The sequence below is a fragment of the Heliangelus exortis genome, chromosome 14 (assembly GCF_036169615.1).
Source record: "Heliangelus exortis chromosome 14, bHelExo1.hap1, whole genome shotgun sequence".
NCBI classification, from domain to species: domain Eukaryota; kingdom Metazoa; phylum Chordata; class Aves; order Apodiformes; family Trochilidae; genus Heliangelus; species Heliangelus exortis.
In genome coordinates, this window is record NC_092435.1 from 13,613,645 (window position 1) to 13,639,622 (window position 25,978).

At 36.5% G+C, this 25,978-nt stretch overlaps 1 protein-coding gene across 5 annotated transcripts in view; it reads left to right on the plus strand.

Annotated features, from left to right (window-relative positions):
- STAG2 (STAG2 cohesin complex component) overlaps window positions 1-25,978 on the plus strand; it is a 74,083-nt gene that overhangs the window by 12,260 nt on the left and 35,845 nt on the right. For all 5 annotated transcript variants that reach the window (XM_071758262.1, XM_071758267.1, XM_071758266.1 and 2 more), the window contains exons 2-3: window positions 23,515-23,658; window positions 25,483-25,561. In XM_071758262.1, the coding sequence (XP_071614363.1) occupies window positions 23,615-23,658; window positions 25,483-25,561 (123 nt within the window). In that variant the 5' untranslated portion in view covers window positions 23,515-23,614. The remainder of the gene's footprint in view (window positions 1-23,514; window positions 23,659-25,482; window positions 25,562-25,978) is intronic.

The following is a 25,978-nucleotide window of genomic DNA, read 5'->3' on the forward strand; positions in this document are numbered from 1 at the left end:
TTAGGCTCTGTTCAGAACATTCTGTTTTCTTATGCTCTTGGAGGAAAACCTTGTATGTTTTTTACAATGTGGAATCCTCTTGTTTTTTTTCAAATAGCTAAAAAAATTTCAGCTTGCTGCTTTAGGCATTTAGGAAGAGCTTTACTGTTGATAGATCAAATTATTGTATAGTGATTCATTGCTTTATTTCTTACCATTTTAGAACTTAGATCTGGGTAAACAGGCCCATTCTGGGCAGGAGCAATGATTTGTTGAAAATCAGCTTTTCTGTGAGTATTAAAACTGATGGCTGTGCTCTAGGCTGTGATTTTACAGTGTGAAGTTGTAGTTTAACCAGAAATACTGGACAATGGGAAACCCACATATACAAAATTTTGGAACTTTGTAGATTGTGTTAGGTTTTACCAAGAGTTACAACAGAGATTGTTCAGTGTCCATTTATATAAGCCATGTTGGACAGAAGCTACTTTTTTGGTGTTGGATTTGTAGAAGGCAGTGAGCATGGGCAGTGGGCATTACTCCTCCCCAGTTTTGCAGGTGCTCCTTAAAAGGACTGTTGTGAATATAGCTGCCATTGCCTGAGTTCTCTCTGTTTCTCCTTACTGCTGTTGAAGTGTTTCTGTGGGACTTCCCTGCTTGGAGGGATGCCAGAATGAGTGTGTGGGAAGACTTAATACTTGCTACTTACATAGCATTTTGTATGTTCAAAGTCTTCTGCAAATATTAACTAATCTTTATTTAACATTTGAGCCCAATTTCTGTCAGTATAAATCAGTAACAGCCAGTTATGACCTCTACTTTTTTTTTGATGTCAAAAGAACGAAATGCTGTAACTAGTTTAGTTAAGAATAATCTCTTTCATCTTATTAACATAGCATTTTTGTCACTCTACCCTTCTGGCTTAGTGTGGTGTAAAAAACAGTTATGAATAGAGTATAGTACTACTCTTCAGGAGGTCCATGCATTGTAGGATGCTGACTGCTGGAGAGAATGGCATTTCATTATTTTTTTTGTGTGATATTTCAAGCTTTTCTGTGGTAGTTTTTGCTTCTACCATATTAAGGTTTATTTCTTTACAGTCTGGGGAGCCGTAGCATATTCATAGCAAGTAATGCTGTGAGAGTAATGCTTACTCTGAGCTTCTGTCAAGTCAATTTTCTGTCATTTGCTTTAAAATGTAGTCTTTAAGTTGAAAATTACTTTAATAATACCTGTACTAAAAAGTTAGTAATGTTTTTCCTGTCTGTGTGTAGTTTTGCCATTTGAGATATAACTGAGTGGACCAATGAATTAAGCTTTCAGTGTTCTCATTCCAGTGAGGCTCTTGCAAAGCAAAGTGGCTGTGTCCATTTTTAGGAGGTTCCCATGCTTTATTCTGGATATTGCTCATATGTTGGGTTTTGTCTATGCTGTTGATAAGCTGTAAATGACTACTGTGTTGTATCTAGAAGTATTTTGCTGCAGCAGTGCCTGAGAAATGAGCCTATGGATTTAAAACAGATTTATGATTCATAAAAATGTCTCTTAGTTTGCAGTTTCTTCAGAAAGTTATGTAGTTGTATGTTTTAGCTTACATTATCCACATTTTCTACTGCTTTTCTTTTGAAGAGATAGTAAGATACTATTTTCTTAAGGTAGCTTACAACTGTAATATGCATTAATTTATAAATGTTTCTTTGCAAATTGGATTGGAGACACTGAACACTTCATTTTCCACTGAAGGAAAATGAAGTGGTGGGTAGGACATAGGGGTCTTAAACCTTTAGCAATAAGTTGAAATAGAAAATTCCTAAATTATTGCAAAAACCCCTCACAAAATTTAATAGTAGCCAGTCTATTAGTAACATCTAGTCTCTTGAAATAGTTTGTAGTTCTTAGTTTGTAAGTAAATTTGAATTGTGACATGTAACACTTTAAAAGATGATTGTAAATTTCAGAGAGAAAGTCTTGAGGAAAGTGTATTTGACTTCCTGTTACATTTTGTCTTTGATATGTTACATCAGTTTTAAATTGGTTGTTATGCAAGTATTTGCTGTTGAGTTCTAGTTAATGGGGTTTTTGTTTGTTGTAAAATTCAGCAGCTTTAGAAATTAAATGGCTCTCTGAGTTTCAACCTTCCTCAAGGCTAGTTAGCTTTTTAAAAAGAGGAATGTTGTTAAAATATTAGTGTTCTATGTCCAGACCTGATACTGTTCTAAGAATTCTTCTGTTATTGGGTAAAATGGAATAACTCTGCATTTTTATTTGATTATCATCTGTCAAAATATTAGTTAAGACAACTGGGGTATGACTGCAATAAATATGTTTGTTGGTTTGTTTTCTGCTAATAATAATATTTTTAGAAGCTAAGCAGATCAGTGAGGAAAATCACTAGATACAGAACTGGTTCTCATTGCATACTCCTGTAGTATCAAACCACTCAGTGAAGAGTGGTGCCTGTGATTGAATCTAGTCCTGGCTTTGTATAGAGTAATGGCAGATTCTAATTCTGTCTGATCCCCTGAAGGAAAACTGTTACAGTAATGGGTTGCACAAACTAAATGAGACCACTTTGGCTGTACTTGGTAAAATGAGCCAGTGGTTGGTTTTTTTGTTCAGCAGGGATGTAATGTCTTTCTGTCTGGCTCATCTGTGCTGCCTCCATTTGCATTTTATGTAGGGTTTAGGCAAAGGTGATCAACTATTGGCTTGTCGGAATATTTATTCTGACACCACAATACAGAGTGAGTTATGGTTTTTCCTGAAAGGCAGCATGGTGGGCCCAGGCTTTATGTTTCACAGCTGGCTGGATGATACTTAGTACTGGCATTTGGGTGCTGAGCTAAGTATGTATTATAGTGCCATAGCCAGAGAGGATAAGGTAGATTTGAAGCTGTTCATGACAACTTCTAAAGCAGTTGCAGCCTACCAAAACAGTATGGATATTTTTTTTTTCCTTTGAAATAATTTAACAGTTGGTCAGGGCTGCTGTGGTGTCTCACTGATTTTGAAAAGAGCTATTTTCTTGAACCAGCTAAAGGTCTTTCTTGTCAAGCCAGCTCAACTTAGTAAGTGGTTGGAAAGCTAATTCATTCAAAAATAAATTAATAGGTTATTGTTCAACAAAGTGCCCTTGACTATGAGATATGACCAGAAGTAAATGCAGGGAGAAGGAGGCAGTGGGACATTTCCTTTCATAAGAATCAGCCCATCTACTTTCTTGTATTATCAAACTCCTAAGGTTATTGTTTGTAGTTTCATTCATTATTTAGCAGAAAAGAGCATGTATATAGTTAATGCAGTCTATTCAGATTGGTGTAAAATGTGCTCTCAGTTGATAATTGAAAAGAATACTGGAAAAAAATTGAAATTACTGGTACTTGGTCAAGTTGTTGCCATTGAACAGCTTCCTTTTCCAGAGGCAAATTACAATTTGAGAAAGTGTATAAAAGGCAAAGCTTGTGAAGTAGCAAAGTAAGTGGAGCTACTAGTGGATGTGCTTATGTTTTAAAAATGGATTTTATATAATGCATGGGTAATGTATTTTATATTCTAAGTTTTCAATAATAGTGTAAAACCTTTAACTGCTGGAGAGCTTGATGGTTTTCAATATTGACTATGTTTTTAGGATTGGGTAGTTTCTGGGCAAAAGACCAGACCATTCAGCTCTCTGTCATCCTTATGTGTTGCAGGTTGTACACTGGGACTTCTGTGTCACAGTATAGTAGAATATAGTCTATAGTGTTAGAAATCTGGGGTATTTGTGTTATAAGACTGCTAAAGTTTAACCATATTCTTACTTCTGTTTAGAGTGGTTTATATGTGGTTTATAAGAGATTATACTCCAAATGAAATGGAGGAAGTGTCTGCAGTTTATTCAGGGAGTACGTAGATGACTAAAATAATCAGTTAGTCATGTCAAACACTATAAGCTGCATATTGCTGTAAAAATACTGCTATTTTGGGCATTATACAGAAGCTTAACTGTTGCAATTGTCACCTTAAGAAGAGAGACCTTCTATGAGAACAGATGAGAACAGTTAACATTGTTTTCTGATAAAAAAATCTTGGCATACAAGAAAGTCATCCTTCCCCCCCATTTGGTGGTCTTTAAAAGAAAGTACTTCATTCAACTGGTGCTTGATAAAGTAAGGGCTTTCATTGCCTGTAATTCGAGTTAGTCAGTGTTTTTTGTAATTTACAAAATTTGCAATTTACAAAACAATCATTTTAGTGTCCATCCTTTGTGAAAAAGGTGTCTGACACTTAACTGCTCTTAAGTGTCAATTAGGAACACCACAGCACTAACTATAAGTTAGTGCCAACTTATTCTGCCTCTTTGTAAAATCAACTTGTAACTCATTGAACAGGTTTAATGATGAATCTTCTGGCATTATGTGTCTGTGCAGAATTACCAGTAATGTAGTTATGTGCCTCAATCTTAATACATGTCAAGTTCATGACTTGGATGATCTGGTACTACTCTGAGCATTGATGGTTGTGGTATCACTGCCAAAGGACTCTTGCAGGGTACTTCTATCTTCTGGCACAGAAAGCAGGTGTTTGTGCAGAAACCTGGAAGATGGTGTGGTTTAAGTATCATGCTGCAGGTTTTGACTGTCCTGTAAGTGAGATCATCCATTGCTTGGGCTTCTTCCTCTGTTTTGGAATGAAATGATTATTTATTCTGAAAATGCTGTGCACTTAGAATAGACTGAATTATTCTTGCCCTGAATGTTGTTCCTTGTGGACTCTGTAGGACAGTGTAGGTGAGTTTACTTGTTAATGTGGGTTATTTACCTGTATTGTCTTATGGGGTACAAAATGAAACTAGTAGGTTGTATTATTTTTTAATTTTCAAGTAACTCTGATTTATTACTGAGCTACTAAACAGAATTGAGAACCTAATTAAAATAAAGACACAAGATATTGCAGAAAAGTCAATACTACTTATTTTGCTTAGTAAAAACTGTTATATGGTAGGTAAATACTGTAAATGCTGAATGTTAGTTGTCTTACCTTAATTTGACAGCAATTCCTTTCCTGTAGTAATTCTGTATCCACACCATTTTCATTTGTTTCCTCCTCCTCCCTTGTCCCTGCCCCCATATATTTAGATTTATGAATAACATGTCTTTTTACCCTAAGTCCTCTGTGTCAGAATCCTGTGAAATGCACAGTAGTGCTGTCCTATTTAATTGCATTAAAAAACTTTTTTTATTGATGTTTGCTAAATCTTCTTCTTGTGGGGTAAACTGTCTTTGGCATAGCAAGTAGAAACAGGGGAGTTGTCAATAATGGAGATGCAGGCTAATGGGTTTGCATTAACAACTCCCACTGACAAGGCATAGGGAACTCCATCAGGACCTTTTAAAAAAAGCTGATAACTGAAGAAAGCTGAGGGGACACAGTGGTGTTGAGCTGCCACTTTGTATACGTGGCAGTAGATTTGATCAGGTAGTACCAGTTAGGGCCAAAGGCTGGAAAGAAAAAAACAAAATGCTGTTCAGGTTTTTCTGTCACTAACTGTTTTGGTAAGATGTGTCATGCTACACAGGGTTTATGTATATGTTTATATTTCCCTACCTGTAGAACTGTGAAGGGCCCAAATCAACTTAGTCATAAATTCAAGTTCATAAAGCAGTTCTTGGAGTAAAATTTCGTTTTACCCATGTATGTATTGATGGAGAGGATAAGAATTAAGTATTTAGACCAGTCTGTTTTAATTGATGTGATGAATTACTTTGGAGCAAAAAGTACAGTGTTGTACTCTTCAATAACTTTTTAAGAAATTTTCTGTTAACATAGTTCTCTTTTTTTAATGCTTACTGTTTGTAATCTAACTTAATTTGTGTAGCTTTAGTGAGGGAAGGTTAAAACTGGGATGTGCTATATATAATGTTTCAGTTGTTTATAGCCCAAAACACCTTGCTAGGTTTACTGTAGGAGACTCATCACTTCCTTAGGCTCTGGCCAACTGCATTTAACTGTTTGCATTTCTGTGTACAATATGCCTAGTTTAAAAGTCTATTTTAAAACTTATAGCCCTCTAAGAAATCCTCTAATTTATTGTCAGTAGCATTTGTCCTGGCATTTTTCTAGGCACTACACTGGTGTCCTGTTGTGGGGAAAAATGTGGATTCTTAATGTTTTTTCTCATGACTAAAGTATGTGACATTAAAGTAGGTAGCCTCTAGAAAAAATGTCTTGGATTCCACAATATTCCTAGCAACTTGGTGGCTTCAGTTAAAAAAAAAAAAAAAAAAGAAAACCACCTCACAAAACAAAACTGTAACACATTTTTCTTGTCATACACCACAGGTTGAGATCACCACAGCTTTTTCAGGGAGCAATACAAAGCTTACCTTGTCTGAAGGGAAACTGTTAGATTAATAGCCTGATTTAAGTACTAACTTTATAGTTAAAAGAGAACGTGGTGTGTTTTTATTTAATTATTTAATAAATACTAGTTACATGTTTGCAAATACATGTGGTGGGCAACATTTAAAAAATATATCTACATTCTGAAAATGTTTTTTACTGAACTTGTAGCACTAGGACTATGACAACTTTTCTTATTAACCATTGATAAATCAGCTGATGAGTTGCTGCCCAGGTCTGTACTATGACTGCCTGTACTCCATGTGCTTGTAGAATTTTTACTTCATTAGAGAGGAATTGTGGAAACCTTTCAAAAGACCCAAGCAATTGTCAAAGGTTAAAGTGAGATTTAAAGCATTTTATAGAAAAGCATTGCTCATGATTTCCTTCTGCTCAGGAAGGGATCACAAAGGGTGTAGGGAGCCCGTGCTACAGGGCCAGATGACATTGATTATTAGAGATGCAAGTGTGAGTGTTGTCTGTATGTTAATACTTGAGATAGTTCAGAGAATTAGATATGTTACCATGGATTGTCCTTTTCATTTCTCCCCACATATGAAAGTACAGGCAGCATTAGAGGAGACAAAGGAGAAATTTTGTCTAATACAAAATGGCTGGAAGAAGATCAGGAAGAGGAATAGTTTTATTCCAGCTCTTCAGTTTTCCTTTGGGCTGTGGGTATTCACTATTCTTTCTGATATCAAGCTGTTTTATTGTAAAAAAGGTAACCTGTACCCAGTCTCAAATTTTTACTTGTATAAACATATGTGAAGGGTTTGTTTTAAATGAGTGGAAATTAATATAATATTTTCAGTCTTTCTTAAAAGCACTGCTCTCCGTGAATGATTTCATGCCTGTATTAAAAATACTCAAATGTCAGTATTTTCTGTGAAAGAGGGGACTGTAGCTGGTTGGGGATTAATGAATATTTTTAATAATACCCTTCACTCATGTCAAAATGCACATACATCCTTCTTTCATGTGGTTGAGGGAACTGGAATACTGCAGTACATCACTGGTGTGATTTTTGTTGGCTTTTAGCTGCAATGGTTAACACAAGTCTTTCACTTTTTTTTCTTCTGCAACTGGCAGTGTGGGGTGATTGTTACCTGCCTGTGCATAACTAGAGAGGTGTTACTGATGCTGCTTTAATCAACCATAAGCAGTTGCTAGAGAACATCTTGAAGACATTGTTTCCTTGGGGATTTATTGCATTTGTGACATCACACCTCTGTTCCTGCTGCTTACAGAATATGATTATCAGCCATTAGTAGTGAATATTTAAACATGGTCTCTACACAGTGTTTTCCTTCTCTTTTCTGTCCTGCTCTTTATAAAGGATCTCTCTAGTGAATTTAGGTTTTGTTGACTTCTTTCATACCTTGTGGGTTTTTTTTCCAGTTCTTGTCATTCCAGTATAGGTTGTTTAGCTGCTAGTCTTGCTGACAGAAAGGTTGATAGATCATTACAAAATGAATTTTTCTAGATGTTTTTCCTTAATTTTCCTAGGGAAAGCAAAAGTTCCTTTCTTCTTCTAATGATCAGGCAGTCTTTAAAAAAATATTTAGGCTAAGTGTTTTATAATTTCTCCCCCTTTCAGCCTGTGTGTGTGCTACAGAAAACGGAAAAATCTCATCCAGAATTTTGGGGTTTTGCCTTCATGTTGTCTAGAAGAGAGTGCTGTCATCAAGCAGAATGCCATAGTGCAGATTAGAGATGATGTGATATATGAGAACATCAAATGGTATTTCAACTCTGTGTTAAATATCTTGTTTATTTGTTTTTTACTTAAGCATACACCTATATTGTAAAACTTTTTTACATTTCACTACTATGGTGGAGATGGACAGGTTTCAAGCTACTGCTGTTTTCATGAAATGAGATGTTAGTTTATAAATAATATTTGTTAATTTGTTATTTTAATGTAAATTTTGGGAATGGTATGTATCAAAATTTAAATTTGGTCTCTTCCTTTCAGGATAGGGAATCATTATGGTGCATGAACATTGTGTTAATTGGCGAGAGATTTGGGTTGAATAGGCAGCCAAGGCACTTCTTTGTCTTCTCTCTCTCCCTTGACAAATGCTAGCTTCCATTTTGAACAAAAATACTGTTTTAGTGAAGGGGAACCATTCAACAGCATCATTTTGTGCTGGTCCCTGAGGGTTGTAAATATCTCAATCCAGTAAATACTTGGGAGATTTCTTGAGTTGGAAATTTCTGCTCGTGTTCCTCCAAGGAGTCAGCTCATATGTAAAGTGAATTGCTTGGTGAACACTTCCTTGAGAGTTATTGGGGGAAGTGAAAGCATTTTGGTATCTGCCTCTTGAAATAATGCTGGCCAATTGCAGTTTTCTCTGCAAAATAATCTTTTTCCTTTCTTTGAACTTAAGGAAATGGATTCTTGGGGAAGTCAAGTGAAGATATGTTGACATTTTAGTTTATCCTATATAGGTTTTCACTTGTCAAAGCCACTTTAATTTTTTTGGTAAAGTGTTCTTTTGGGTGTTTGAGGGGCCTAACTGTGATTGCAGTTTTAAAATGTGTATACTCAGTTGGGCTGTAATACAAAATTAAATCTAGAAATACTGTAATGTAAAGAATGTGATGAAGCCTTTGTTGCTGAAGAATGTTACTTGTAGTCTGTAATCTCTATACAGTTAATAACATCATTATAGGGTCTGATAGAGAATGGCATGCAATTATTTTCCTTGGGAAGAAGATATTTGTATACATCAAATAGAGAAACATGATGGCATTCTGTTAGGCCTCAACTGTTAAGGTGTCCTTTGTGGATTGGCTTTTTTTCATGGTCAGTATAAAATGCCCGTGTCCTAGATGTTAAACATTTTATGCATCTATTTGTGAAAAAGCTGAGTTAACAATTTTAATGGAGTTCTTTCTCTGTATCACTGTGAGGAAGGTTAAAAGGCTTCTTTATAGCTTATCACTGGTAGTATGCATTTATTGTGTGTAAATTCACTGCTGAGACTTTTCATTTTTAACACTTATGCTTTCTTATTTTTATTAATACACATGGATCTTAATTGGAGTTAATACCCTGGGAGGCCTGTACAGAGTAGCATCTCTTTGTTCAATTTCTTTTTAATTTCTCAGGTGGTGTTTATGTTCCATCATTCTGTTTTGCTGTTGACACAGCTGTGGCTTTGCTGTTCCTGTGCTATATTCTTTCAGATGCTCTAGCTGTGTTCTTAGACCTTCCCTTACCATGTTCAGTTCACAAGTAGCTAATTATTGCTTGTTCTGTGGTCCATCATCAGTCTTCGACCTTTTTAAAGGTTCTGTGTTGCTGTCTGGCTCCTTCTCTGCTGGTGCTGTTCTTACCTTTAGTCATTCCCTGCAGCTAAGACTTGCAGAGGAAAATTTTACTAATTTGTGGCCTAGCAAGTGTATCTTGCTATGATCTGCTGCAAGAAGTGCTTATATTCCTTTTTGTGTTTTTTCATTCTGCCTTTTTTCTTAGTGGGTTGCATATGATACCAGATTCTGGGGTTCTGACATAGTTTTTATGCTTAACATATCAAGTCTTAAGTTAATTCACATAGTAATAAAATTTATGTCCCGTAATTTCTTTTTTTTTTTTTTTGGCAGGCATCTGTTTCATAGTAATGAATTGGTAGCAGTTCCTAAACTGTCTGTTGATTGTCTAGAGAATTGCAGCAAAGCTGGCATTTAAAATGTTTCTCATAACTGAAAAGTGGGCAGCTTTATATTAACCTCACTTTTCTGAGAAAAAACCTTACCAAATGTCTAACATATATATATGATATATATATATAATATGATGAACAGTGGTGTATTGTTTTTCTTTTGACCTCTGAATTTAAAGGGTAATTACTTTCCCTTAATCTCAAAAAAACCTGAACATAAAAAGAATGTTCTTTTAAGGATAAAGATAGGAGTTGTGTTCCTTGGAAAAAAACCAAAACAAAAAAATCAACCAAACAAAAAGCCCAACCTAACATGGTTTTATCTGTTATCACTATTGTCTTTCCATCTCTTAACAGTAGTGGAAAACTCTGGCTCTGATTGCAGGTTCATTTTAGGTTGCTTGCAAGACTAAATTCATAGCATTTAATGATCTAGGATTTTCATACCCTTGGGCAAGATTATAGTAGTGGAGGTCAAGCTGAACAACTGCCAGACCTCATTTATACAGGGATAAAAATGTTCTTGTCTAACAATTAGATTGAATGTTGTTACCTCTTTCCCTAACTTTTGCTAAGACTTGGTTTATATTATTTCAAGCCCAAGGCAGTGTGGTGTGAGGAAAGCATCCTCTGAATGGAATATTAGTCTCACTTTTCAAGTTTATGAAATTGCACAGTGGTATCCATATTAATGGCCCTGAGCTTGCTTGCTGGGTAGGGGATAGGAGAGTTACTCCAAATAGAATGTTTTTTAAATATACAAACTCTTCTTAATAGGATTGTCCACAAGAAAGCAGCAGGGGGGAAGAAAATGTCTGGGAAACAGGTAACCCCTTTGGTACTTTACATTTGGGTCTTCCCAGCCAGATCTGATGTCTTTCAGTAGGATTATTGTAGTTACTCCAGATGAGTTGATCTGGTAGCAGCCTGTGTTTTGCCACCTGTGTACTAGATCATGACCAAAATAGTGAGGTAGGGATTGAACCTTACTCTCGAAACATTAAAGCTGATTACATTTGTGAGCAAAGAAAAGATGGTAAACATACTTCATTTAAAGTGCTGCTACTGTAACTGAACATCATGTGTAGCTATTTTTTCAGCTGATGTTACCTTCCAGTAGCGTGCCTGTTAAAGGAATTTCATTTGAATTGGAGAAAATTTTGAGTGCAGACTTATTTGAAACAAGATATTACACTTGTAATCCTGATTAGCAGTACAACAGCATGAGAATTCTATACTGATGATTTATTTATTGTAAGAGCAACTCTAAACATTAAGTGGCTTCTTGAGTAAGTGGAACACAAAGTTGGCAGTTTGCATTAGTAATGTGAAGAGATTAATATAACATAGGTTATTGCTTCTCCAGCATTCTTATGAAATCAATGCCTGGGGCATTAAAATCATGACTTGAAAAAAATTGCTACTTGATTATACTCAAGTATGCAATGGTTTTTTTTTTGTATACAGGTATTTTAAATGTACATGAATCTTAATCTAGTTACTTAACTTTTAGTCTCTTCCAGTAACAAAGAGCCTATCCTGTGATAACAAAGTACTATTTTACTTTTTCTTCTAAATAGACCTTGGTTTCAGGATCTGTGAATTTGTTGTAAGTACTAAATGACTTTACAGAATCTTACCAGGTGAAAAACATCTTATTTGCTATTAGATGTTATGATTTGATGTCAGATTCCTGAGTGGTGATTGCAAAGTATTGGTAAAAATAATTTATGAGGAAAAAATCTGTTAACCTGTAAGAGCTGAGTCTGCAGCTTATTATGGTGGTAATAAATAATTAGGTAATTGATGGCTAACTAAGTCTTAAGAAGCACTGCTTTTGAGTAGCTAGGACAACCAACTAATTTAATATGGGAAATTCAGCTAGATTTAATTTAAATATGGGACTTAGAGAAAGTATATTGCATTTTTTACAAAATAAAATGGAGGAACAATCTGAGTTACTGCCTATTTTAAATAATTTGTCTCCTAACTGCTTAAAACAGTTGGAATTGTTGTTTACTGAGAAAAGTCAGAAAAACTGGAGGAGAACTGAACGGACCCTGTGCACCCAACACTATGTTGTGTTGTCAACTGCAGATCTTTACCAATCTCTGATCTGAGTGTGGGGAGGTGAGGGGTTATGTGTTTGGTACAAAACAGAGTAAGAGAAACGTGTGCTAAGAGAAGGAATGCAGTTAATTATGAAACCACAGCCATTGTTGGGGAAGATGTGGTGACAGATAACAGCACTGGCAATCTAGTGATTCTGGTTTTAATAGGTAGAGGCAATTTCAAACTGATAAGTAGAATATGCTCATCAACTAAAAACCACAAGAGGATTATAGAGGTCAGGGAATAAATTAAAAGCTGAAACAATGGTGGGTGACTGAAGCATTTTTCCAGGCAGTTGTTGGACAACTATGGGTTTTGATAGGTGACTTCTGTGACAGCTGAAAGTTTTCCATTGCTCTGTTGGAGGTTACCACCTCCATAACTAAAGTCAACAGAATGGGAGTTGTCATCTCTCCAGTCTCTCAATGTATGAATTCAGAATATTATCTTTAATTGTCAGTGAAGATGAGCTGTCATTAATAGATCTGACTGGAAAGCAGAGCATGTGAAATGTGAAAATCTGTTCTCTGTTGTTGATTGGGGTTTTTTCCCCCCTTTCTCCCAGTGGCATAATATTGATCAAGTTAGGTTTTCTCCTTGGGTAGCAGCTTCTAAGAGTCCTAGGAAAGGGTTGTTCAGCAGTAAATTTGTCTGAGTTTACCACACCAAATCACAAGTATTGTGTTGAGTGAATTAAAGTATAGATGCTGTGAAAACAGTCAACATTGCAGTGAAATGCTCTTCTACATTTTATATGTACTTACCAAATAACTTTTATCAGGGAGCAATTGTTTGTCAGTTTGCCTTGTGTTAAAGAAGTTAATAAGCTATGAAGGATAGAAGGATGCTCCTTTTGTGTTTAAGACACAGTAAAAAAAAGAGTTGAAATTCTTGGCTTGTACCCAAGATTGCATTTTTGTCTCATTGTAAGGAAGAAAAAGAAAGAAAACCACCACCAGCATCCAGCATGTGAGATTTGTTTCATTTGCTGGAAGTGAGGGTATTGGTAAGTGGCTGGTACCTTGGGGTGCTGGAACTCTGCTGCAAGTTTCATGCAGTTCCAACCAAGAGTAGGGGGCAGTTCTCTAGGGGGAACTGATGCTATAGGGTACATACACCCCATTCCAGAATGCCACCCTTAGAGTGGGGGAAGGAGGACACAACACATGTAGCTTGTTTAAGAGTCATCTGGCACTACTGCTTGTTTTGTTGTTTGTTTTTTTTTTTTAAAATTTTTTTTTCTTATTGGTCATCTTTCTTCTAGAAATGAAAAAAAAACCAAACAGGAAAATGAAGATGAAAGTAGCCACCTTATCTAAACAGCTTCTACTGTGTGGCTGAGCTAATAAATGTTATAGTTGTAGTTTTAAAAATAATTTGTGTATTGAGTATCACTTAAGTAAAATATTTACTACAAATGATGATACTTGCATGATGTGACCAGTGAATTTTCAACAAATGCAAACTTAGCTGGGGTCTGTAACTGCCTCTTGCAGGAGGAGGGATCTACTACCTGTATTTACATGATTAATTTGTTCAAGAGCAAACACATATGGGTGTAGCTTTTTTTTTTTTTTTTCCCTTCTAAGATTAAATGAAGAAACCTAAGGTTTAGTTTTGTTGTATTTTACAACAAATTTGTATTTAAGCTGTGCATTCCATATTTTTTTTAGATGTGGGTAGTGGATGCTCCTGTATCCCTACATCTAATGCACAGCATTAGAGTGACTTGCCAAGGAAGATGATGTCAGAAGGATGTCTCACTCACCTTTGTTTCAGAATATTTTATACACATCAGGAGTTTATCACTATTTGTCAGCTTGCTTTTTAAAATGAGCTCAATCTAAAAAGCTGGTTTTGATACTTTTTCTTCATGTTAGCTTTCAGAAAACAAGCATATAATATGTTACAGCTCTCCCAGTTGGTGCAATTTGTTACCTGCCACAAGTAAGCAATTACAGAGCTGAAAGAACTTATTGATTTGAATAATGACAGTATTTTTGCAGTGTTCTGAGAACATATACAAGTAGCTGTGCTGGTTTTCTCTGGATGTTTTAATGAATGCCAGTAACTAAGTTAGGTCTCTATACATGAGGCTTCAGGACCAGTCATCTCTCCCACAAAATTCTTCTAAGAGAATTTCTTTTGTAACATGAATAAAAAAATAAGAAAGAAAGTGTGATTTTCAGAATTGGTGATGATACTACCTATTTTTTCATCTTCTAATGAATTTATTAGTGGATTTATTAGCATTTTGCATTGTGGATAAAGTCAATTCTCTAAACAGTGTGGGGCAAAGCTGTGCACATCACAGCTGCTGTTCCAGATACAATTAGTATTCAGTGCTGCAGATCTCTGAAAGAAACACCTGGGATTTTAGCCCAAATGTTGTGAGGGAGAACAAGAACAAAATGTTGGGTATTAAAAATCCTAGTTATGACTGAGAATGTTTAAAGCACAGATGTTCTGCAGTTGGCAGAATTGGAAGGATCACTTTCTAATTAAAAGTAAGGTTTTTATCTTTATTTCTTCTGTTTTAGGGGTGAATTATTGCTTGAATTTAATTTTTTAAGATGATAATCTTGATTATTGAGAGGGTTAAAATCCACTTATGGAAGGCTTAGTTATTTTACCTGGTTTTTATGCTGCACAATATTGTTTTTTTTTTCTTAAATACTCCTTTTCCTTTTTGATGGCATAGATTTTCATTTGAGTCAGGGAAGGATGGAGGACTGACTTGATTGTTTACACAAACACCAAGGTAATGGCAGTTTTTGAGCATCACTATAAATAGCTTGGTACTGCTCTTGTGAAGCTGAGACTGAGGGTGCTGGGAGGGAGAGGCTGCTGCCTTGGGGTGCAGAGCAGCTGAATTCCTGCAGGTGGCCCGTGGGGAATCCCACACAGTGATGCCCTTTCTGTAGTCCAGCCCTATTAAAAAAAAAAAAAAAAAGGTAGGAGGGTGTAGGGTTTTTTGTTTTTTTGTTTTTTTCCTTCGTGTTTTTTATTATAATTAAATATATTTTTTTATCCTTCCTGTTGGTAGTCTCTTAAGCTGTCATCTGCAAGGAGTTCAACCATTTTATGCAGTAAATTGTGGTGGATCTCAGCTGCAAAACAGTATTGAACTGGTTCTCCTTTTCCTTGAGAAGGCTTGGGATCACAGTGGGCTCTTCCAAGGACTGTCCAAAGTGTGCTGTGACCAGGGTTTATTTTAGCTGACTTGGGGAGATTTTACTTTCCACTCTTTTGTAGTTTTATTTTATGGGCTTTTCCGTTACTGAGGTAATTTAATATTGACAGTATCTTACAGGAGCAGTTGATGCTGTAGAGTATGTACTGTGTAGTTCCCCCTCCAGAATTTATAATCAAATGCAGTTGTTCTTAGAAATGCCCAAGCAGAATTTTGGGCACAAAGCCCTTGTGACCTGGGCTTTTCAAAGAGGAAAAATCTATATGGTAGGAGAGGGAGCTGAGGCTCCTAGAAAGCAGGGCAGCTTTACAGGCTCACATGGATCAGTGGAAGAGGAAAAAATAGAACTTTTCAGATACGGGATACCTTGTTGTTGGGAAAATTCTACATCTGGTTTGTGTATTGAAATAATTCTTTGCTGTTGGCTGCCTGTTTGAACAATGCTGGTTTTGTTTGGGAGATTTATAGAGTAGCTGCTTACCTGATTGCTGTGGTCAGTGCCTGTGCCTCTTCATCCCTACCTTCTAGAGCCAGAGTTTTGAGGGGATGTGCAAAGTTTTGAAAAGTCAGTCTTGAAAGGGGAATGGTGAGCTGTAGTTGAGCTTGGAAATGTTGGGCATTTAGGCATCTGGGAGGTGTGCTTGTTTTGTATAATAAATGAAGCAGTACTCCTCCTTTAGCTTGTTTAAAGTAGGCATATGTGGCGCTTTTTTTTTTTTTTTTTAAAAGAAATTCTTTTTAAATCTTGGTTGACATCCGACTTGGCTTTTATTCTTCCTTAGAGCCTCATTTTCCACGCAGTCAGACTGCAACATCTGGAAGCCATCTCTTTTTTTTTTTTTTTTTTTTTGGCAGGGAAGAAGTTACAGACACAGTGACGTGTAACTTACACTGTTATCTTACCTTTACCTTTTTAAAAAAGAAATCTACAATGAAACAATTTTAAAGGTGGGAATTTCAAGTGTGTTTTAGCAAAGTTCAGGAATACTATTAAATCATTAAAGAGTAATGTAAGTATTTTTAATGAGGGTAATAGTTGCAGTTATTGTACACTTGGTTCATTTTTCGTATTTTGTAATGCATATATGAATTGTTTTAAAGTCTCATTATACTGGGCAGTGTAGATTACTAAATACCAATATAAAATTCTCATGATTCAAACCATAACAATATATTTGTATTTCAAAATAATATTTTACTTACTGCATTAAAGATATTGATGTTATTAATGTCAGTTTAATGAGTAGTTGTAGAACTGTGAAGCGCTATAGCAAGCTCCTTTCCTTCCAGAATAGTTGTGCCCCATATTTATTTAATAAAAACAGCAGAGGTCCAGAAAACACTTTTAATGAGAGAGAGATTATTGGATGATGAAGCTGAGGTTCGAGGAGTTATTAGGGTGGTATAGAGGTCCTTGGATGTTACTTTTCAAGTCTCCAAATTGCTGTAAAGTCTAAACTTCAGGTTTTAGCCTTTTTTTCATATCCCTTTTAAATAATTTTTTTTATCCTGCCTTTTTTATTTCTGCAGAAATGAAGCCTGTTTAAGGTTTTTCCTTTCCCAGCATTAAACTGTGAAAACAAATTTTGCTTTCTGTTTACTGATGTCTGCATTACCTCTGGGGACCTGTGTGTTCCATGTGTCTGGCTGCTCTCTGGCTGTCACCATCAGCTGGGAGGTGGGCTTCTTCTCTGAAGGCTGTTGAGAAGCAAAGGCTTTTGCAGGCATCTGTGCAGTCTGCCATGTAATGGAAACGCAGGCAATGTGTGTGGAAAAGGAGTTAAAGAGAAATCTTTGAGCAGGAGGCAGCTAAGCCTGGTGCCTGATGAGTGTAGAGGTAGAAGATGCTGCCTGTCCTGCGGGTGTAGGAGGAGCAGCCTGGCTGGGGATCTGGTCTGGGCATTGCTGCCCTCTCTGCCCCCCCCCCCAGCCAGGAAACAGCAGGCTCTTGGCTGTGGCCCCTCCCAAGGGAAGGGGAGGAATAAGAGCAGCAGCTATGCAAGGACTCCGGCTTTCCGTGTCAGTCTGTCTGCTCCTGCCTCGCAGCACAGCGCTGCTTCCTTAGGATGCGTTCGCTTTGGCAAAGCTGGTCATGGGCTTTGATGTAAAGCCTGGGGTACTGCAGCTCCTGGCTCCTGTGGCTGCAGGAGGAGCTGATTCAGTTGGCTGGTCAGCAGAGAGCTAATCGTGGGGGGGGGAGGAAATAGTTTCGTCCTTAAAATTTGATTTGCTGTTCCATTTGAGTGATAGAAGGGAGCAGAAACTTGCCTGTGCGTTTGGAGAGGGAGTGAGGAGCAAGACTGTTGCTTGCAGCAGCAGCCAAAGTGTCAGGAAAGTATGTTCTGAGATGGCTCTTTCCCACTTAATCAGCAGATTTGTATGAGCCATTGATACATCTAACAGTATTAATTGCATTATTGTTCAGTTTAGTCTTTATTATGGTATTACATATAACTACCAGCAGTTTTTATATTATAAATCATGTTAAAGTACAGTTGTTACAATACAGAATGTTACTTGAAGTATGTCTTCCATATTTTACTCAAATTACAGAATTACTTCATAGCTTGTTGGCAGCTGAAATATTACGTTTTGTAATGTTAGCAGAAATGACACACATAAAAATAACAGACTCTCTCAGGCCTGTAGGGAATGCCATGCAGTTGCTCAAAATCTTGGTTAAAAATCCATTTAAAAAGATGAATGCAAAAGTCATGTGAAGCAGCATGTTTATTTGAGGGGAAAAAACTCAAAACAACCAAATCTTATTTTAGGAAACAAAAGTTTAGACATATTCTGCTTTCTCAGAAAAGGAGTGAGGGGCATAATGTCATTCCATTTTCTTTCTGTAGCACTATTTTCTTCTAGTTCAGGGAAGATACCAGACATAAATTCTCATCCTTTTATTTAATTTTATTAGAATAACATTTTAACTGTTGCAGCTGCATAATTGGTTCTGAAGCATCAGCATCTCTCATTCATGTATAGATATTCAGGGTTGAACTTCAGCCACACACTTCTGCAACACAATTTAAGAAGTTCTAATTTTCTGAATTAAGGAGTGGGGTTCTTTATTTTACAAGTGATTAACTGAATTACAGGAAGAAAATCAATATATCTCTGAACAGCCATACCACAATTCCAAAATCCTTGTCCAGCCCACGTAACCATTTTTAAACTTTGCATCTCTGTCTTGCTCAGAAAATTACACTTTTGCTTTATGGAACTTCCAGTTAATAAATATCAGACAGTGACAACAAAGACCCTAACCTGAAACACCTCACTTGATGTGAGTGTAAGTAATACTCTCGTTTATTTTGTGTACTAAAGTGTATAAAACACAAGCTTCTGGGACAGATCTTGTGATATGTTGTATTTTGTGTGCACTTATATACATACACACACATATATATATATATATGTATTCTTGTCACAAAGGCAGCTCACTGATTAAATTAATGTTTGTTTAGCCTATCTGTGCATGTTGTAGAAATTGTGAGAGCACAGGGAGCACTCAGCAGCTGCTGATCATGGATGTGTTGTGTGAACTACTCTGGTGAATTTTGTGAACTAATGCCAAATCTCACCACTTGGCCAGTGTATTTGAGTAAATTGAACCTCAATAATTATTCATGTATTAATGAAAAAGAACCGTTTAAAAATATGTTTTTCAATGAAGATGCACTTGAGTTCTTTACAGTGTTTTTGCTTAACTTTTGCTTTTATCAGTCAAATAACTTTAAATAGAAACTCCTTTTAAATTTGGAGTTGGCAGCATAGTGCATGACTGTTCCTGGATGACTTGTGTTGTTTTGGTATTTTTTTTTTTTTTCCAGTTCACTAATGCTTTGTTAGCAAATTTTTGCATAGCAAGTAAAAGGGATGTGTTATTTCTGCTATTAAAATGTATTTTGAAATTCTCCTGCATGCTTTTGAAAACAAAATACTGAATCTAGTTATTCTACAGCAGCTGTATACATTTCTATTTTTGGAAGAGTCAGTAAATCAAACATATGCATCAATTTCAGAAAAGAATCAGCAATCTTCTGGTATCTCTGTAATCTAAAAATAAATCTGAAGGAAATGCACTACAGTATTATTGCAGTTTTAGCAATTTATTATCAAGTTTATTGCACAGAAATAACTAGGTCAACCTCTGGATGACCTGTCTTTTGGAGTTTCTTCCCTTAGCTTTAGGCTAGAGCTCCACCTTGTGATCTTTCAGCAGGATACATTTTCTTTTTATAGTTAATAATTTAATTATGATTTCAAAGTTGAATGACTTCAGAAAGTTTTTACAGACTTGAGAGATTTCCGTATCTGCATGGGAAAAATTTATGTTGCAATCTGTGAACATGAAAAAGGGAGCTGAAATGGTTTTTATGGTGCACTTTCATATAGATTCGACTTATGAAAAAAATCTACTTACTAGAGTACATTTATAATACAGACTTTCACTGTTTGGAATGGCATCTGCAAAAATTTCACTTCCCTCATTTCAAACTGCACAGTATGAACTTGATCTCTTCTAAACCTTGTGCTAATGTGCTGATACAGAGCATTTTCCCTTTTTCTTGACTTCCCAAACTGGGTACTTTGTATGAGTCATGGAGTATGAGCATGAAGAAGACATAACTTCAGTCTTGGATTTCCAGAAGGCATTTACTGAGATCAAGGATGATAGAGAGTGACCATTGCCAGTCTTTTCCCATATCAAACCAAGAGAATTTTAAAATGGGAAAGTGATGAATTCAAAGCAAAGAACATGCCCCTTGGCAGTATGGTTTGGCTGTGAAATACCATTGCTACTGAGTATTGTGTACACAACATAATTGGAAATTTTAATGGAAAACATATTGATAAAGGGGTAATAAAGGAAGTTATTTCTTGATAAAGTAAGTTCTTTCTTTGCCCAGAAGTACTGGGCAAAGAGGACATGCTGAGCTAGGTTGACCCTGCTGTGTAATATTCTGGATTTATGTAAATCTTCTGAAATCTTTCACATTTTTTTATCTTTTACTGAAACAAGTGCAAGGGTTTTTTTGGTCAGTCCTGGAGTTGAAGCTTGATGCTGAAGATCTCTCACAGTCCTACCTCCTGTATTTTTGCAAGGTGTTGATCTGTAGCTGCTGCTCCGAAATACCAGTATATAGTTGCATTCATGAGGGTCAAGTTTCTTTTTCCTTTAAGAAAAATAATTCTTGGAACACAATGCTTTAACTTCCAGAAAAAAAAAAAAAGGAAAAAACATATAAAATAAATTCCTTGCTGTTTTATGAGGTGATTCTGACCAGCCAATGCCATGTTTTCTCACGTGTTTGTGCTAAGATGAGTTTATTACAATAAGTTCAAGTATTACTGCAGCCAGGTAGCTTTGGCAAGAGAATAATTGAGTTATTTGGCTTGTTTGATGTAGAGAATATACACTTTAGTCATTCACCCATCCTTTTTCATAGATTTGTTATTTATAATGTATATATATAATAGTTATTTAATGACATGTTAATAGGTTGAACTTGCAACTAGACAGTGTGAGTTTTGATGGTTTTGTCTTTGCCTTTCCCTGGTACTTGATCACAAGTGTGCCCCCAAAAGGCCTTGTGTGGCTGGATCTATTGATATTTTCTCTGTCCCACTCTCTCAGGTACTCAAGTGTGCTGTGATGTTTTTCCAGGTTCAAGCTGCTGACAGGAATCACAGCAAATACTAAAAAACTATCCAAAGTGTAGAGCATTTTGATATTACAGCAGTGGCTGTAATTTTACAGACAGCCTGGGTGACAATATTTTCTTGCTGGCAAAGAAAATGAATCTTACTCTCCCCTTCCATGCTCATGGGTACAATCTTGCATTACCTGAGCTTTGGATCCCTGCTGTTGAACCAGCTCAACTTGGCAATCCAGGGAAAAAATATTGAAGTCTGTTTTGCCCATTTTATTGGGGAATTGAATCAAGTAATATTGAATGGCAGAGCCTACAAAGATAAATGCTGGGCAGGGCAGTTTACCCTGCTTGTGAATGAATGTTTGCTTAAAGAGAGTGTACAGCTGGAGCAGGAGGGGGTGAAACACCCTGGTCGTGTGCCCCTGTGACTTCAGAGAAGCAAGGGGTGGGGTGATGAAGGTTGCTGCTGATCTGCAGCAGCAATATTTTTAAAGCTTTTTATTTTCTAAGCTCTTCTGGATGGAACATGCTTATCTTAAGATTCACCAGCCTATCTTGAAGCTCCTCTCTTCTCACCACTCTTTCTTTCCACTCTGGTGGAGTGTGTGAAATCTGAAGAAGAACATAATACATTCAGGCTTTATGGTTTCTCTCAGCTCTAAATTGTGGAAGCTACAGTGGCCCCTAGCATTCAGAATAAGCACTTGCAGGAAAAAAAAAAAGTACAGTCTCTCTACATGCTGGAGTGAAAGGCAGTCTCTGAAGCATAGCTACCAGACATGGAGCAACATGTGCCTAGCATGCCAAAATTAAATCTTTCCCTCAAATCAAAGCAGGCTGTAGAGTCAGCAGACTTTAAAGGTTTTTCTTCTTGCTATTATCTTTAAAATACCTGAACATCATGCTTTTTTAATTTAACCTTACAAAGGTTATCCTAGGGCAGACAGTTGACACAGAAGGCTTCAGCCTGCGTGATTACATCTTGTATTTGAAGTTTCCAGTGAGGTTTTTTTCCTCTGTTAAATAAAGGGAAATTAGCTAAATAACAATTTTTATGAATAGGTGGCAATGCTATAATGAAGTAGAAAAGCTGGTGTTTAACAATTTTATTTTCTTGTTAAAATCCTATCATGTTTCTGATATTTTTCTTTCTAACATGTGGATACTCACTTCATTGATGTTCTTGGTCTCCACAAAATGCTTTTAATATTAACTGTTTCAAGTCTGGATTATCAGCTTTGTAAAACAGGGAGCTGTGAAAACAGCTAGTTACAAGAACTTGTAACAAGAACTTAGGGTAAAATGTCATGGAAGTTTACAAATTGGAGGTGCAAAGTTGGCATACATAATGTCCTTAAATGTACACATACTGTGCCTTAAACTTAACATCAAATCTGGTTTGGGTTTGGTTGACAATAAAGATTTTAGTGTTGTTAAGTCTGGACTGCAGTGCATGGTGTTACAGTTCAAACTTAAATCTAGTATTGACATAGAAATAAAAGCTATTACTTGCATGATGTTAGTGAAAACCATTTCAGTTTTCTTATCCTATTCAGAAAATGTTTGGGGTTCCCCCCCCCAATGTTTTCCTGTTATATTTTGTGGTGATGCTTTTAAGATGTAGGTACTTTATAGTGAGATTATGGGAGGAGTTAAAAATTTAAAATCTCAGAATCATAGAATGGAATAGAACGTTATGGGTCAGAAGGGGCCTTAAAAATCATCCAGTTCCAACTCCTCTGCATGGGCAGGGACACCTCCCACTAGACCAGGTAGCTCCAAGCCCCATCCCACCTGGCCTTGAACACTTCCAGGTACAGCATCCACAACTTCCCTGGATAGTCTGGGCCAATGTCTTACCACTCCCACATTAAATGGTGTCTATTCTAAATATCCCTCCCCTCTTTCAGTCTGAAACTCCTGCCTCATCCTGTCACTCTATGCCCTTATGAAACATACCTCTCCAACTACCTGGAGGCCCCTTCAAACTGGAAGGTGCTTTAAGGTCTCCCTGGATCATTGTCTTCTCCAGACTGAACAGCCACAAATCTCCCAGCCTGTCTTCACAGGAGAGGTGCTCCAGCCCTCTGTAGTTCATGTCCCTCTTCAATTGGAGACTCCAGAATTAGACAGTTGTGCCAGCATAGCAAAGGGGAAGAATTGCTTCCCTTGACCTTTTGGCCATACTTCTTTTGATGTAGCCCAGGACATGATTGGCTTTCTGGGCTGCAAGTGCACTTACCATGTTGTTTTTTTCACTAACCAGCACCCCCAAGTCTGTTGTCAATTTATTCTCTGTCCAGTTTGTATTTGTGCTTTGGATTTCCTCACCCATGTGCAGGGCCTTGCACTTGGCCTTGTTGAAGTTCCTACAGTTTGCATGGGCAAACTCTTGACATGGGAAAAAGCTTGGTTGGAAACAGAGCAGTGTGATAGAAGTTTTCTGTTTCCAACTTTGTTACCTCTTTGTATGTAGAAAATTTTTCATTGAATTTATTTATTTGTTTTATTCCAGAAGTTGTGCATACAAAGGAAGAAAGAAAAGTAAGCTTGTACTTCAGACTGGTTTTTGAATATCTTTCTAATACAGTGGTGTTCCAGAAGATGATAAAGAAATGATAGCAGCTCCAGAAATACCAACTGATTTTACTCTCCTTCAGTAAGTGTCTAAAAAATTTGTCATTTCATTTTTGAAGGCATGGGCTCTTTTTCAGTGTTAATACATATGTTTTCTCATGGATGCAGGAGAAAACTAGAGGCTAGGATTCTAGATTTTTTCCTATTGAGATATTGCTAAAACATTGCCTGAATTCTTTCTTGTGTATTCAGAATTAATGAATATAGGTATTTTGAAGCACATTGTTATTTTAACTCATTTCTCAGGATGTTGTCTTTCAAAATGAAGTGTTTGAATGAGAAACTCTTCGATTATGAACACCAAAAAATTCTTTCTTCATTAGAGACTCTTCATAGAACAAGAGGAGGTGGTTGAGGTACTGTGCTCTGAGTAACTAGGGGAGGCTGCTTATTTTTTAAAATACCTAATGCCAAATGCTTTTATTAAAGGCAGAGACATAGCTTCCCTCAGGCATGAGTTCCTTGGTGTTTTTGACATCATTTTATTAGCTTGCTTGTCCTCCTATGGTTTTTAAGAAATACATATTTGAATTTCCAAGATGTAAAATTTGTATAGGTTACATTTGGTTAAGTTAATAATTTAAGCAGACCAAAAGAATTCGGTCCCTCACCTTCTGTTTGTCAAGAAATTGACACAAAGAGGTTTCAACAGGCTGATGAAATGGATTAAATTGGTATGAAATGTAAAAAGACACTAAGATGTGATTTTGTATCAATGAGGTTGAATGGTGTGGTTTTCTTACCTTTTAATGAAAAATTAAGGTAAATTGGAAGATGTCTTTAATATGAAATGTTTGGAATGTATTCTCTTCTTTGCTGTAAAAATATGAGCATCTAGAAGGTTTTCAAGAAGAAATAGGTCTTACCCTTGTCCAGAGTATATAGTCAATAGAACAATAAGTAATGAAATAACACTTCACAGGTCAGATAGTTCCTTTCAGAAATAGGCAGTAGTGAGAGACCTTAAGTTTACAGATTATTTTAGGGCATTTAAAATAAATATGTAGGAATTGGTCTCCTGTGCCCTGTATTGTCTCTATGATTACATTTTTAAATTGAACCAGAAAGTCTGTATCACCAATTTCTGATAGCAGCTGGAATTCATTGTACAGCATTTGTGTGTTAAAACAAGATCTGGTGGCATCATTTGTGTTCTACAGGGAATGTAGAAATTGAGAATATGTAAGCTAAACGTTATAAATAATTAGACTGATTTCACACCTATCAACATTGGCAAGAAAGGGTGTGTATATTGATACACCATGAAAATTAAATGAGAAAGCACAAATATTGTTTGCTATCTCTTTATCTCACAAGCCTCAACAGAACTACAGGCTGTATTTTTTTGTGGAAAAACCTCACCTAAATTCTTCTTCTGTCCATTTCAACATAAGTACTTGCCTCTTAACTGCTTGGTTGTTAGAATAAATAGCATGAAAAGATCTGTTGAGACACTTTGGTTATGAGGGAAGTTTGTGGCTTCTAATTTTGCTACTGGGTTTTGTGCAAGTATATGGTAGGTATTTATAGTACTTTTTGAGATGAAGTAGTACTTGTCACATGCCAAAACCAGGGTTCCCAACCTCTTGCTATTTTCTACCCACCTTCCCATCTTTTAGCCTTACTGTATTGCTTTCTTCACACATAGATTGTTGGGAGGATTAAGGGTAGGGTGTGGGTGTGAGGATGTGCCCTGATCTGTTCCTCAGCAGTAGACTTATAGAAAAAAGCAATTTCACTGTTGGAGTTGACTTACTGGACTGAGAGCATAATAATGGCTTTGTGCAGTGTATTTTAGAATGTTTCTGATTAAATGTGTAAATGGCTTTTCTTTCTGTCCTTGCAGGGAGTCTGAAACACACTTCTCTTCCGATACAGACTTCGAGGATATTGAAGGAAAAAACCAAAAACAAGGCAAAGGAAAAGTATGTTCAGTTTATAAGGATACTGAAACTTTTCTACTGCTGTGAATTGAAGAGCTCAGCACTTGCTTTTAAGCTGAGTGAGCTGGGAATATTTTCTCCAAGTGCGGGTGTTCTGTGAGGACTCTGCATGGTTGTATTTGCACTGAAGTGCTTTGCCTGAGTGTGTGCATGATACTTCCTGAGTGCAATGAGTAAGACAGGTTGAGGAGAAAAAGTTGAGCTTTGATTTGATTACTCTGCATTTAGACCAGCCTATATTTCAATTTGTTGCTAATACTCTCTTTTGGTTGGTGTCACTAATTTTGTCTCTTTTAATTGGAGAAGTAATTGACAATTCAGTTGATAGACTTTTTTTTTTATATAGGTTACAGTCAGGAGGTCAGTTACACTGTCTGAGGGAGGCCTAAACCCTGTTAC